Source organism: Lineus longissimus, chromosome 19 (assembly GCF_910592395.1).
Source record: "Lineus longissimus chromosome 19, tnLinLong1.2, whole genome shotgun sequence".
Classification (NCBI taxonomy): domain Eukaryota; kingdom Metazoa; phylum Nemertea; class Pilidiophora; order Heteronemertea; family Lineidae; genus Lineus; species Lineus longissimus.
Window position 1 is genome coordinate 13,285,495 of NC_088326.1, and position 14,359 is coordinate 13,299,853.

The 14,359-nt window shown below is 43.7% G+C and overlaps 1 protein-coding gene across 1 annotated transcript; it reads right to left on the reverse strand.

Annotated features, from left to right (window-relative positions):
* Positions 1-2,101: 2,101 nt before the first annotated feature.
* On the reverse strand, positions 2,102-13,776 carry LOC135503146 (uncharacterized). Its single transcript, XM_064796534.1, has 18 exons — positions 13,748-13,776; positions 12,871-13,105; positions 12,272-12,531; positions 11,290-11,562; positions 10,686-10,827; positions 10,290-10,432; positions 9,692-9,861; positions 9,279-9,410; positions 8,943-9,098; positions 8,679-8,790; positions 8,286-8,468; positions 7,916-8,055; positions 7,197-7,415; positions 6,423-6,675; positions 5,842-6,008; positions 5,249-5,444; positions 4,798-5,070; positions 2,102-4,472 (listed from the first exon to the last, which is right to left on the reverse strand). The coding sequence occupies exons 2-18, from the start codon at positions 13,040-13,042 to the stop codon at positions 4,338-4,340; spliced, it is 3,126 nt and encodes a 1,041-aa protein (XP_064652604.1). The 5' UTR covers positions 13,043-13,105; positions 13,748-13,776; the 3' UTR covers positions 2,102-4,337.
* Positions 13,777-14,359: the final 583 nt, after the last annotated feature.

Sequence of the window (14,359 nt, forward strand, 5' to 3'; positions counted from 1 at the left end):
GGAAATATTTAGAACAGCAGTGGCGGATTTAGGGGTCCCGCATGAGTCATCCCTCTTCGATATTTTAGGGCACCTCTCCTCAAGAACCCTCCCCCTCATTTTAAGGATTGCACCTTCGGCTCTATCATGAGTTCTCAGTGGTGGGGCAGCCCCCCCCCCCCCGCGCTTCTTTCCCAAATGTCTGGATCCGCCACTGCTGCAGAGATGAGAAGTTTCAAAAGAATACATGTATGTGCGATAAAGGAAGTTTCGATAGAAAAAATAACTCACCACGTGGTGTTCACGTCGTATCTTGTGATAAACCGGTTGGGCAGCATTGGGTGTGCTAGACAGGACAACGTGTCTGGCGTCTGCAAGAAATGAAAATGAAAAGATAAGATAAGATTGTACATTGTATGAGACAATAGTCGCAAAATCTGGGGAGAAAAAGTTGTGGAGAAATCAGGATGAACTCACCAATGTTGAACCAGTGCTTCGACTTGGCGTCGACACAACTGAACGCTTGTGTTCCCAAAACCGGTCTGTCATACCAGTAGCACAGCCAAATTCAACGGCTCGTATTGAGTAGGTTACGTCAGAGAGGTTACCAAACCACTCATCTATTCAAATTGTGATTTTCAATCAAATTCATTGACCCATACACGAAAATGCTCACGATGTAAAGCTGATTGGTCAATTACGGTCAGATGAACAGGAGTCGGACAACAAGTGACATAACTTCGCGGAAACTTGGCTTTTGTGGTATTTTTAAACGAGTCTACGTGACGTAACATGATTGTTGAAGTTTATAGCCAGTAGTATTCACACATGGCAATTTTTTTTAAATTTAAGTTCAAGTTTGCGCACCGAGCGATTGAAAGTGGTCCGTTTTCGCGTACGTTGGGTGCGCTCAGATGAATCGATAGCTTATGCTGCTCCGCCTGTCTAGCTGAGAGTTATGGCTGGTCAAATCTCTATGCTGTGGCCACACCCACAACTTTGGGGGGAAAAATTCCCATAAAATACAAAACTTCATAATTTTCTCATATTCTATTCCTCTTATTTCAGCTCACGACCACGAAGCATAAAAAAACGTCTTCCTGCTCGTGAGTCGTCTGTATTAGCACAAATAGCAGAAGACGAACACATCAATCTTGTGTTCACAGTGATCCCGGGCTCACTGTCCGAGGAGATCCCTGGATCGGATAGCGCCATCGATCGATGCTTGCGCCATCTATCGATGCCTGCGCTAATTACCGATCCGTAGAAATCGCTACAGTTTGTCGCATACCATATGGGCCGCGCGTTTGCCGATCCTGCATTCATGACGCACCGCACCCACAGTTACGACGTCGCAGAAGGACGGGGTTGGGGGGGGGGGGGGGGGCTCCCCATGTCAAACAGTTGTGTGAGTTCACAAGAGCTTGCTCTTTACATATTATGACCAGGGCCTGTTGGGACAGAGTCGCAATCTGGCTGCAGCTGTGACAACCTTACCATTCCAAGATCCTCTGAAAGTTTTCATAAGCCTGCATTGGCATCGACAGTTGAACAACCTCCACCAGCTGGTTATCTGGCCGAGATGGTTGTCCGAGGCACAACCAACAAACAACGGGGTTTTCTTAGTACCCATTACCTATTACATGAACTAAAGAAAACCTTGTCCTTGTACTCTTTTTGACAAGGCAACAGGAGACGAAGGCACAACCAACCTCTACCAGCTGGTTATCTGATAATGTTGGTTGTCGGAGGCAAAACCTAAAAACATTACGGTTTTTTTCGTAAGTAACTTCCACACACTGGTTGATACCTATAGTTAGTTAGTATCCAAGGTTGTTCTCAGGGGGGAGAGGACAATGTTAGCCTGATTGTCCCGACGTGCACTGGTCTTAGAGAGCAATCACAACATTCTCAACCTGACTGCAACTTTGTCCAGACGTATTGACAGATCTGATCCGGTCTGAAGCAGCTGGTGTCTCACAAGGATACCTATGATCTGTCAGGTGTGACCTCTTGATGAGATAGGACAAAGTCACAATGTGACACGCTCATTGCAGGACTGCTCCATCCAAGAAAGCCAGACCTCAGACTCTTCAGAACAAGAAAGGAGACAACTTTGAGATTTGACGATAGATATTTATTTCAGCAGCAGGCACTTCATGTTTATACTGATGTTTTGAAATAGGATCTCAAGGAATGAACAGCACAACCCCAAAGAGATGTGACTTTTTATATTGCGTTGGGCTCAGTTGCAATGGGGAAGTTTCTTACAAGGAGGAAGCAGTAGCTAGCTGTCCAAGAGACAACAAATTTCTCCTCCGTGTCAAACCCTTGTCAATTTTCCCCGCAAAGGGTGCAGTACTGTATTGGACAGCTAACGACTGCTACTTTCAGCCAACACAGTCTCTCATTGATATTCTTACTTGATGATATTCAGTTTCAAAATATTCATATGCTTTGTATTTCTACAAGCCTTTGAGAAAAACATCAAAATTATACACGAAAAATAAACAAGGTCTTCTCGCCTACATCTGCAATAAATAAATACATACAATGTCCTCCTAATTAAATACATATTTCACAAATTAGGGACGGTAAGATAGATAGATTGTCAGTGGAATTAAAAAAATACTCATATAAATTCAATACTGTCGTAAAACTGTCCAGCAGTTTATGTTTACAAAATCGTATTTGCTCTTCTCTTCAACTCCTGATTGTCAACAAAAAAATTGAAATAAAATGTTACACCTGGCTCAGCTGAAACTTTCTGGCCAAAAAATTGACTAGTAAAACTTCATAACCCGTCTCATTGACCGTGGGTGCAGTCCCTGGCATGTCTAACATTCATAACATCAACAAGTTCTAGAACACATGTCTATCGATGACTTGATTCATCAACAAAATCAAAATGGACGGAAATTTGTATAGATAAATCACAAAATGCATTTCTGCATCTAACAGACATGAATAAATGGGACGCAAAATGTCTTTTGATTATTCGATAAACTACTGCATGCAAAGCTCTCAAGTACAATGTACTTCAAGGTTAACATACCATCACTTTTTGTTAGACAGGTGCATTATATTTGTGTGTGTATGAATATAGCATATAAACGATTATCCTGTGGTATTGGTTAAGAGCCGCCCTTCGAATAACACTTTACGCTCAAACGAAAGACAATGGATGACATCACACAGAGCACTATAAGGTTGTGTTCTCCTTACACTCACATGATTATCACATCAAGATCAAGTATAGCATTCTTGTCACCTTGAGTGTAACCAAAAACATATTCCTCCAAGTAATCAAAGTAATATGTGTAACTCCACATCACATTCTGAAAGGAGAGCTCTCAAACAATAGCACAGATCAATAACATCACATCATTAGAATAATACACCATTCTGTTAAAATGACTGGACCACCTGGGTCTGATGGAAAGCACTTCAGACATTAGAATATGAAACTATATACAACAATATACTTGACTAATAAACATGATTGTCTTTTTTCTTTTCAATACAGCTTCTTGAACATTTCAAGATCGAAAATATCACTGAAGTCTGACTAGATTCTAGTTAACAACAATACAATAGACAGGAAACCACTCTTTGAAAACTCTGTGGTCTACAAGAACACAATGACTCCTCTACGATTCAACTGTGAAATCTTACCAGCAAATGAGGAGGGAACATTATGGAAATTTCAGGAAGTTATATGTCACCTAGCAGTACGACGAAATATACAAAATCTTTTTGGATATCCACGGAGTGACATGGTAAATGAGACTCTCCTTTGAAGTAATCAAACAAATTCTCAACATGTTTTTACCAGAAGTCAACAGTACTAAACACAGGACGGATAAATTGTCATAAACAAATCAACAATTGATAACCACAAGATTGTTCCACTGTTATCACAACTTTTGTAAACTATAAAATCTTACAGAACAATAAATACCCATGAGGTAAATCTCTTGTTACAGATATTCCTTCTCTCAGAGGGTAGTCCCGGTTCACTCATAACTGTTGAAGAATCACTACTGTTTCAATGTTTATATAGAAAGGCTTTATAAAATAGCCCATTGAAAAAAGATATTTCCCCCTGGAAACACTGAGGGGAAGACATCTCTTGGGAATTGGCACTTAAAGAGTTAAGAACATTGAAACTGTGTTGATTTCACAACAGGTTTGAATACCAACTTGTAAGGACACATTCAACAGCTGTTTAATCTCAAATCACATCTAAACATGGTCAGTCTTTGGAATCACTTGTACGTGAGACTATGATCTAAATCTTCAACTCAGCTAAACATTGCATGTGAGTTTCCCCAAGCAATGGACGAAGGCGACGTGATCTATACTTCTTTCTTGTCGTAGCTGTTGTCGTCCATCATTTCGACACCAAGGCTGTTCTTGGAGCCGTAGAATGAATCCTTGGCATCAGGTTGAAGGCCATGAACAGTCCACACGGTCTGTGGGCGCTTACGGTTCTGGAGAGGAAGACAAATGATTGAATTAGTTTGGTAGTCAGCATATGAACAGATGAAGGCTAGACCAATGGGGTTGTAGATTGTTTTCAAGACTCACGTCAACATCGTAATGGCCAGGTATCAATGCAAATCTCTATCAAGCAAGAGTGCCAACTCTAAGGTCAGTAAGATGCTTCTTGGCAAGATGGAAACGACCTTAACGGTCCTCTGTCGGGAGGAGGGGATGACTGTTTGAAGACAGTCCACTTCATGTCCTCCACAAAGCTCAAGCCTGAAAATGCCCTTGTCAAAATATCGTATAAAGAATATGATACAAGACACTCACCCTTCCCAAATTCTCCTGCGAATCGTACAGATTCTCAACAACCTGGGTCCCCTGGATCAGTGCCGTCTTGACATCCTTGTCCATGCCAGGCACCGCCATATCTCCAAACACCTCCACGATGCCGCCATCAGGAAGACGTAGGAAATGACGGTGGAGCTCCCGAAGGCCATCGAGGTGGATCGTGTGGATCGAGACGTGAGTTGTCACTTCCTGTTTCTTCTCTTTCTCTGGTGGTTCCTCGTCGACATTCTCATCCCAGATTTTCTCGTCCATCTGAAGAATCAAAATCATACATCTTACTCTGATCACATCTGGGCATAGAACCTTTCCATCAAAATCTGTCTGTAATATAAGAATGTGTTCAATCTTCTAAATGTGTGATGCAAACAGCTCATTGCTCAGTGCACCTTATTTTGACCATGTGCTCGACAGACAAACCTCGTCCCCTCACCTCATCCTCCTCCCAGACGTAATCGTAGACAGCCACTTTCTTCCTCTCTCCTTCCTCGCCACGCCACTGCTCAGCTCTCTTTGAGATGTAACTCAGCTCATAATTGGACAGCTCCAGATCGTAGGGCACAAAGAAGTTTTCCTCAGCACCGTGGAGACGCCAGTAGATGTCCAACATGCGGCCGTTGTTGTGAAGTCTGGAGAAGGAAAGTATATTTGTATAACCAGGAGACCAGCGCTGTAATGTGCCGCCACAAGAGGTGGACACTGTAGAGCCTATTGGAATGCCCAATAGATCAAAGAAAGGTTCATTGTCACCACAGTGCATCACAAGGTCATCAGTAAACACAGAGCAGGGAACCTCAAGCAAACAATATGTGGATATACGTAGCCCACTGGTGCTAAGTAACATTGAAATGTTTCATCTGCCAAGTAGGTAAGTACTGGCCTTAGGTGTGTGAGTCAGTATATCAAAGTCTAGGCCCTTATGGCAGCTGTGTCTGAGTCCATACACAGGACATGGGCTATCATCAACCAGCCTTACCATGTTTGAGTTTAACTCTCAGCTTTACAGCCGTTGAGTTCAGCTCTTACCTGAGGAAATACATGTAGATCATGAGGCCGGTGAAGAACATGAGGAAGATATAGAGGAAGAGTGTGATCATAGCACCACCTAGGCCAGAGCCCTGGGTACGCGAGAAGTGCCACCACAGCTTAGCAAAGTCAGCTATCGGGTTGTCCCCACCAAGATCGGCGTATCTCTGTGAGAAGTAAGATCAGATCAAATTAGTATCCGGGCAAAACTGTGACGATCAAATAAACTAGAACATAAGTTTGATGATGTCCTCCAGTGTTTGAACTGGGACCACATTACTGCTGGTCAGACACACAAGCCACTACACCTTAACGTCTCCGTCTAAAGGGCTTTGACCAAGCCTCAGATGTGATGTGACTTGAAGCCAACTCATCCTGAAACTGAAGGACTTGTTGCAGGCGTGACAAGTCACCACAGTCCGAAATGATACGATCACTTTAACAAATGCGGGATGTGTGCAACTGCAAATCAAATTTGTCAATTTGCGATGTTCTCCTTTTGCTGACTTGATTATGGCATCTGAAACCACTATACTAGATCTAAAACTAAAGATAAGTCAAGTCTTATCATGATTACTCACCCCGATGATGCAGTCCACGATCAGAATCAGAAGCCAGTCGAAGAATGTAAAGATGCCGTATGCAAAGACGAACTTTGATCCGAGGTCGGGGAAATTGTGGAAGATTCTCTGACAGACGAAGGAGAGGGAGATGAGGAGGCCGAAGATGACGATATTCATCAACGGGCCGAGGGTGACGATGCCAATCTCTTCCCAGGTCAGGAGGAGAGTGTTCTGGTAGTTCAGGTTCACCGTGTGCGGGAGAAACTCAAACCTGCATGAACAATGACAAGAGATGTCAACAAGTTGTTTACAAGAACATACTGCATGTCAACAAAAATACTTTACAGTATTGGCCAGAATTACAGCAGCCAACAGACTCAGTCATTCTACAAGGGACAATATCAGAGTGGTTGACATCTGTCACTATGATAGGTCTCCACAGAGGCACTCTAGACAATCGAGGTGCAGCAGGTAATCCAGCGCTCACTTGAGATTGATCTAGCAAACAGACCCAGGCAAACAGACCATGGCAACAAGGTCCATGTTACCAGATAAGCATATGAACACAAACCCTCAGATTGAAAGTCTGAAACCCTCTTTTTACTGTCACATTATTGTTTTTTTATTCATGAACGTCCACCACTTTGTTGAAAGAAAAAGAAAACCTGTGACTTGATTTCATCCAATTTCTTTCAGATATTTTGTGTTTATCTTTTATATTCCTTTGCTAAGTCAATGTAAACAAACAGGTATACAGATGATCATTATCATTAAAGCCAAAATAAAGCTTACTTGTTGATCGGGATGGACTTTGCCTGTAAGAATAACCACTGCCCGATATAGTGCATGTACATCCGGACGAAGAAGACGACAATCAACATCAGCAACATGGCCCAGAATTCCCTGCTCCGCCACTGCGACAGGCCAAGCTCTGACATCAGCTGACGGGACATGTAGTTGACCTTGGTGAGACCGTTTGATGCGGTTCGTCCCTTGTCAGAGAAAGGCTCCCTGAAAAACGAATCAAATGTCATCATATGCAAAATGTTCAATTTTAACAAGAAAGTTCTTCCAATGTAACTTTTATTGCTAAAAACCGTCAGAGTCACACTTGCAGCAGAAAAGTTGTGTTCACTCAAAAAGATCTGGGGATCAGATAGTTCCAACAAGTTAGGACCACTGATATTAGGAGAAGAACTAACCAACCGGCAGCATCACTCTTCCTGGAAGTAAGACGTCTCCACTGGTACCGACATTGTCCGTATCGAAGAAGACCGACTCCCCAAGAACCTACTGAAAAGGCACCCGGAACAAGGTGGTGGCAGATGAGAAGGGGCAGGACACGGGTCAGCTGGCTTGATGAAGCGAGATGGTGCTGCAGCTGGTCTTGGTGAAGACTTGTTTGAAGCTGCCAGAGACAGAAGTGGTACTTGCATGTGAACCCTTCAAGTACAGATCCAGCTCCTTCACTACTACAGACAGCCAGTAGACTTCTACGCCTTCCTACTTACTTGACTGAGAACGTATGCTGCTCGAGCTCCTCCAGATGTGTCATCTTCCTCTTGGGTTTCTTGGTCGTCATCAGTGGCGTCTTCGGCAGCAGACTGTAGAACTTCTTGTGGTAAACATCGACCGGATTATTCAGGTGGCGCTGAAGAGATAAATACCAGGAATCGTTAATATTAAAGGTGGTCCTACGGCACAGGTCCAAAAATAGACCAAAATGATTGATAGATTGATTGACTGATCATCTGTAATAGTAATGTGTTTGCTAACATCAGCAATTAAAGAATTGCTTCTCAATACTACAGCCAGCAGTGTCAAGGGTCAACTCGCAACCATAGATCTACAGTTTTACCATCACCAAACTTTGATACGAACCTTGTAGTACATGCCAGGCTCCCCCTTGACAGGGAGGAACTCCTCCTCCCTCTTCTGCATGTAGACTTCCTCCTCTTCATCATCTGAACTGTCCGTATCACCAAGGAGAACCTTCTTCTCCTTGTGGATGCTGCGAGAACCGAGGGAGGTCATAGGGCGCGTGTTCAGGTTGTTCTTCAAGTCCTAGGAGGAGAGATTCAGATGTCAACAGTCATGTTAAGTTACCCTAACAATGATGCAGGGACACAAACGAATGTCAAGGAGCAGCTAAACCCTACATTTGTGCTAGACTGTGAGGTTCTAACCCACTGGGATAGGCAGGCCAGACAGGACATCTGTATGCCGTCGCTTTCTCAATGACCCTGGTAGAATAATCACAAGTCAGATAGTCACCTTGAGAGAGAGTGTGTCAGAGAGCTTGTCCTCCTCTGATGGAGGAGGCAGCTTGGTGTCTTCATCACGGTGCTGGTCCAGGATGGCACTCAGGCGCAGACTTGCATGCGATCTGAAACAGAAACAGGGGATTCTTTCTAAGTTGAAATAAAGGGTGGATGAAGGTGATCATAACAAAACCAGACAAGTGAGAGCTTGTTTTGCATCAGCCATTTGTGATCAACTGACTCGGTAAGATTTCATAACTATGTTGACTTTACTTACCCCTCTATCTGTGTAGCAGTCGACCCCATCGTTGATCCAGGGACCGGGTCTTCACCATCCCTATTCTCCTCAGCTCCGTGGATACGATCAGGGAAATTCAACAAACTGGATGTGAACTGGAGCTCGACTTCAAACTCTTTTTGTCCACCAAGGTATCTGAATTAGAAGAGAGTTCGTATTAATAAGCAATTTAACAGCAAGAAATAAGAAATAGCATGAGTGAATGATTGTCTGAATATCCATTCAAACTGAGACGGAATTGTGTCAATAATTTGCAAGATCTAGCCCTGACCGCTTGATAAAAGTGCACGAGAGATATCAGTTGGTGGATCTTACCTTGGAAGCCTGACTGTCTCAAAGTAGAGATTACACAACCAGTGATCGAGGTCAGATGCCATCAACTCCTCCAGACGCTCATGTTTGTCTATCTGTTGATCCATCGGGCCTCGCAGCAGCGGCACTTTATATCTGGAGAGGTTATGGAAAGATTAGTTGGTGTAACGATTTCTCCAAAGCGCAAACATTCTAAAAAACGTGCTTGCAAGGCAATTTTAATTGCGAGTCTTTTCAGCAGGTGACGGTTGGTATTGACTGTTTGCGTGTCACCATACAGCTTGCTTATATTCATAATGATGCAGCGTTTACAAGTCATATGGCGTACAGTGGGCTGTGAACACAAAATAAGACCTGACAGAGAATGTGTTTATGTTGAAAACCTGACCGAAAACAAGAACACATTGTTCACTCACTTTCCTTCGATGACCTCAAAGTTAGCATCGCTGATCGGGAAGCAGGACCACCCTACGACACGATCGGTCGGCACCACCTTGCCTCTCATCAGGAAGAGCTCAAACAGTAGTATCATACCGGGACGGATGGACGGCTTGGCAGGGAGAACCGTGAAGACACTCTGGTCAATCTGGAAAAATATGTTATGAAGCTTTTTGTAAGCATCTTAGAAAATTGACTCTGGTTTGGTCCAAACAGAAATAACCCACACTTTAACACCACAGAAGACTCTCAAGTTTGGAAATCTCTGTCACTCATTCAACTTCTTCTGTGTGTCACTGCCAGTTCGTGACCAAATATGACATGTGACAGGAGGATTGCTACCTTTTTGGATGCAACATAATGTGACGTCCTGTAGAAGGATCTGCAATGCTAGGGGTCCAGTGGCATACACATAGTGGGTCATTGTATCCCCAGTAGGTATCTCATGATCTAGTCCTACTGAACCATCATGGTGTAGATGCAAGACTCTGGTGGTGTATGATACATCTTATCCAATCAAAACATTAATATGATATCACCAGAACAACCTTTTAATGAAGACAAAACGTCATTTACCTTGCATTCATAATTGTAGAAGTGTCCATCATGGTTGAGCGGCAGGGTGGATCCAGCCCACTCCTGTCCCTTCAGTTTGGACCACCTCATCACGTTACCGCCAAGTCGGTTGTAAAGAGACACCATCAGGACATATCGTCCAGCTGGAAATATTATCAAAGGTACATTGAAAACTCTCATAGAACCTGGGGTTGATTCATACATGTCGCACGCCCATCATCGCTTTCTGCTATCAGTTCTGGTAAGTGCTGGGTTTGTTATTGAATGTAAGTCACCGTGATCGCCCAATTCTTGTCGCAGACATCTGCAATGACCACAACAGACAAGAGATTTTTGCCGCCCAAATCATGATCACAGGTCACAGCCAAATACATTGCGCGTTTGCAGGTTCCTTACCTGGCAGTTTGTCCTTGACACCTCTCAGACACTTCAACTTGACCTGTATCGGCTGCGGTGTGTTCTCCCAGTCGACCTTCCACCGACGTCCCTTACTACCACCGTACTGTCCGTCTGCTACTTGAAGATCACCGTACATCGTCTGAAATCAACAAGCTGTGTAAGAAATCTAGTGATGTCTTCTTTTTGGTTGCAACCCAGTTGAAATAGTAACATGAAATCACTCTAGGAAGTCGCTAATCTGAGCTGACTTGAGACTAAAGCTACTGCTGACCCAGGACTATGTTAGACGTGTCAATTATAGGTTTTGACAGTTCTTTGCACTGTGTTTGTGTTTCCGTCTTGGGGAGAGTCACCAATCCCAATGGCCTAGTGGTTAAGGTGTCCACCTCATGAATGGAAGGTGGAAGATTTGAGCCTGTTAGAAGTGTTTTCGATGCGGCTGGTTTGTGACATGCTTATGGTATAAACAGTCATCTCTTGAGACATCTCGTATTAGAGAAAGCAGTTTGGAAGTAAAGAGTGTCTCATAAGCCCAATCTGCCTGGCTCTTTCTTTAGTAATAAACAAGCTTTACTCCCATCCACAATCATAACACACCGACCTTCACTTCACCCTTCCTATGCTCCAAAGCACTCAACAAGCGATTCTCCGCCCGACGGAAAGTCTTGTGCAAGTTGTCCACTAGGAGTCGCTCCCTCTGCTGGGCAAGGAACTCTCTGCGACTGAGATAGTCGCGCTTTTCTTTCATCGTCCTGGCGATGTGTTTTTTCGTCTTCTCCTCCAGGAGGACGATTTTCTCCTGTTGTCCTTTGGTGCGTTTTGCTTCTTGTTCTTGGAACAAGACATGTTCATCTCTAAGCCGTCGTTCCTCTTCCTGAAAGTAACAAAAGTGAAACCTCCCTTAGAGGACACCTTCTCTAGTAACAACAGTGAAACCTCCCTTAGAGGACACCTTCTCTAGTAACAACAGTAAAACCTCCCTTAGAGGACACCTTCTCTAGTAACAACAGTAAAACCTCCCTTAGAGGACACCTTCTCTAGTAACAACAGTAAAACCTCCCTTAGAAGACACCTTCTCTAGTAACAACAGTAAAACCTCCCTTAGAAGACACCTTCTCTAGTAACAACACTAGTTTTGGTCCCAGATTGGCTGTTCCCTTCAAATAGACCTCCCTAATCAGGACACCTCTCCATCAGCACTGGTCTGTCCCGAGGGTGTCCTTAGAAAAGAGTGGTTCTACTGTTCTAGTAGTATCAGGAACATCACGAACATGCTTAGCAAGAAGGGGACTTAGAAATGATTATTTCTGTTAGCAGAAGAAGAAGTTGGCTCAGCATCCTCTCGCATGCAGTAAGTTTGAAACCATCAAAGTAAAATTGAGCGGTCATAAACATTTCCTGAAGTTTCAAGCCATTTGGGTAAGAGAGTTGTTACAGATATGTACGAAACCACTAGATCAACAAGATGCTCGAGAAACCTTGGTAGATGCGAGTGAAAACTGTTTAGGACGCCCTGCATCTTGTGACTAATTGTTAGATTTCAAGGAAGACAATACGAACACACTTTTTGGCTAACATCATACCTGCACTTCCTCCAAAGAAATGCTACCGATCATCAGAATGTCATCCCTGACATCGTCTTCAAAACGTTCCACATACGGGGCGATGTCAATGTCCTCCATTTCCAAACGCAACTCGGAGATTTTCTTGTAGTTGTCGACATGTTCTGGTCTTGTGAATAGTGATGGTGGCGTCCTCTTTGTGGCCAAGTCTGACTCTTCTTCGCCCTCGAGATCTTCAAGCATCTCCTCAAGATTTGGAAGGTCGCCATTTTCTGGTGGGGCTGGAGAAAATAATCTTGAAATATAGCATACAAGTACAAGGACAAGCAAGCTAAAGAGGTCAACAACGAATGGTGAAATATACCACACTGGTCCTCATCATCACATTGGCACACCACACATAGCCTGACCTGTTTTGACCAAGAGCAATGATTCCATTTCTGGACATTTTTTCCCGAGGACTTACCAAGAATTGTCAAAACAAGAAGAGGTTTCATGCAGTTGTAACTTGTATACTCATCAGAGGCTTTCAGAGAAGCAAGGTGCACTTATCCGTCTGACCAACCTGATAAGTTTAGATCATTTTAAATACCGCAACTGTTGACAGTTGTGTTACTCACAAAAATTAAGATCCCCATTCTCCGAAGTGGCATCTTCAAGATTTGTGAAAGACTTTGCAGATGGCGTAGACTCGACGGCAAATGGGACGTCCTGCTCGGACTCCTCCATGACTGTGCCAGATGACATACTGAAGACAGATTTGGACGTACGACGTGGGTGCTTCTGATCCATGGCGAAGGCAATATATTACTTCTCCGCGTAACCCCAATGTAGTTTTATTCAGGCGACTTTCAGCTGAAATAATGAACAATATCACGAGTTGGATTTGATTTGTAACTCTAACTAAAGGCAAGCACCATCACGATGCGGAACCATCCACTGAAATGAAGCCGACATTGCCCTCTAACTTGAAATTAAAATTTTCTGAGGACTGGATCAATTTGATTGGATAAAAATTGTCGTGGATGGAACGTCATTTTTGGGCTTGCCTCTCCAACTCAGTTGTGGAAATAACCACTTTGTTGTCGAAAAGGTCCCCCCCCCCCCCCCCGACATGCATACCAAGGAATATTGAGCTCTCCTGTCTGCTTGCCTGACAAGGTGCATGGCATTTATTACATGCACTGAACCTACAATGCAAGGCACTGCATGCATGCAGACCTATTTTGTAACTTGGATCATGGAGACAAGAGCCTCGAAGTCGGCTAAGAGAGCTGGTAGGCCTAGGCCTACAAAGTACAAGTACAAGAAAAATTGGACAGCTATTCTGACTATTCTGTAGCACAAATTGGTCACTAAAGTACGATTGTCAAACTTGGATTTTCTCCAAAATTAGTCCGATAGTATCACAGGAGAGTTTATTAACCAAATGACGCAAAATAAAGAAAGATAAGCCCATGGAATTGGGCGAAAAGTCCTCCAGAAAAGTGTATTTACTTCGAAAGGGCACCTGTCGTCGCCATTTTGAAACAACTTCCTAGTGATGTGACGTCACCGTGACGTCACTAATTGGATAGTTGGCTCTGCGCCCCGACAAGTTTACCAAAATAAAATTAGTAGCTAGGCCAGAACAAAACACGCCCTGGGAGAAACTAAGAGCATATGGATATGTTAACATAAGATTTTGGCTAGTTATGTACAAAAATAGACTCTAACTTACAATTTTCTCAGACAGGGATCCATGAGTATAGGCCTCTCGATTTCGCCAAGACGGTGTGCGTGTGGGTGCATGGTGGTGGGGTGGGGTGGGGGGGGGGGGGGGCAATCTGGTGTCCTTAAGCAAGGCACTTAACCCTACTTGCTTCTCTCCACCCAGGAGTAAATGGGTATCAAGCTTACCTTTGAAGTAACCTGTGATAGACCAGTATCTTCTCCAGGGAGTAATACTCCTATATTGGCTTGGGGTCGGAACTACAATGTATTTCGTGTTGGCAGTGAATGATAAAGTCAGGCCACCAGGCAGTATCAACGCACAACAGGGCTTTTTGAGCATTTTATCACACGATAGCTCACCTAAACACCCAGTGAAGTATGTCTTAAGCTATTGCT

What these genes read in the sequence shown, in the direction of transcription:
- LOC135503146 (XM_064796534.1), bottom strand. Translation starts at nt 13,042, where the DNA reads ATGGATCAGAAGCACCCACGTCGTACGTCCAAATCTGTCTTCAGTATG. An exon ending in ATAGGAAGGGTGAAGTGAAG is followed by an intron (nt 10,828 to 11,289) that starts GTCGGTGTGTTA and finishes TGTTGATTTCAG; the next exon opens with ACGATGTACGGTGATCTTCA. An exon ending in TTTGAGGTCATCGAAGGAAA is followed by an intron (nt 9,411 to 9,691) that starts GTGAGTGAACAA and finishes TAACCTCTCCAG; the next exon opens with ATATAAAGTGCCGCTGCTGC.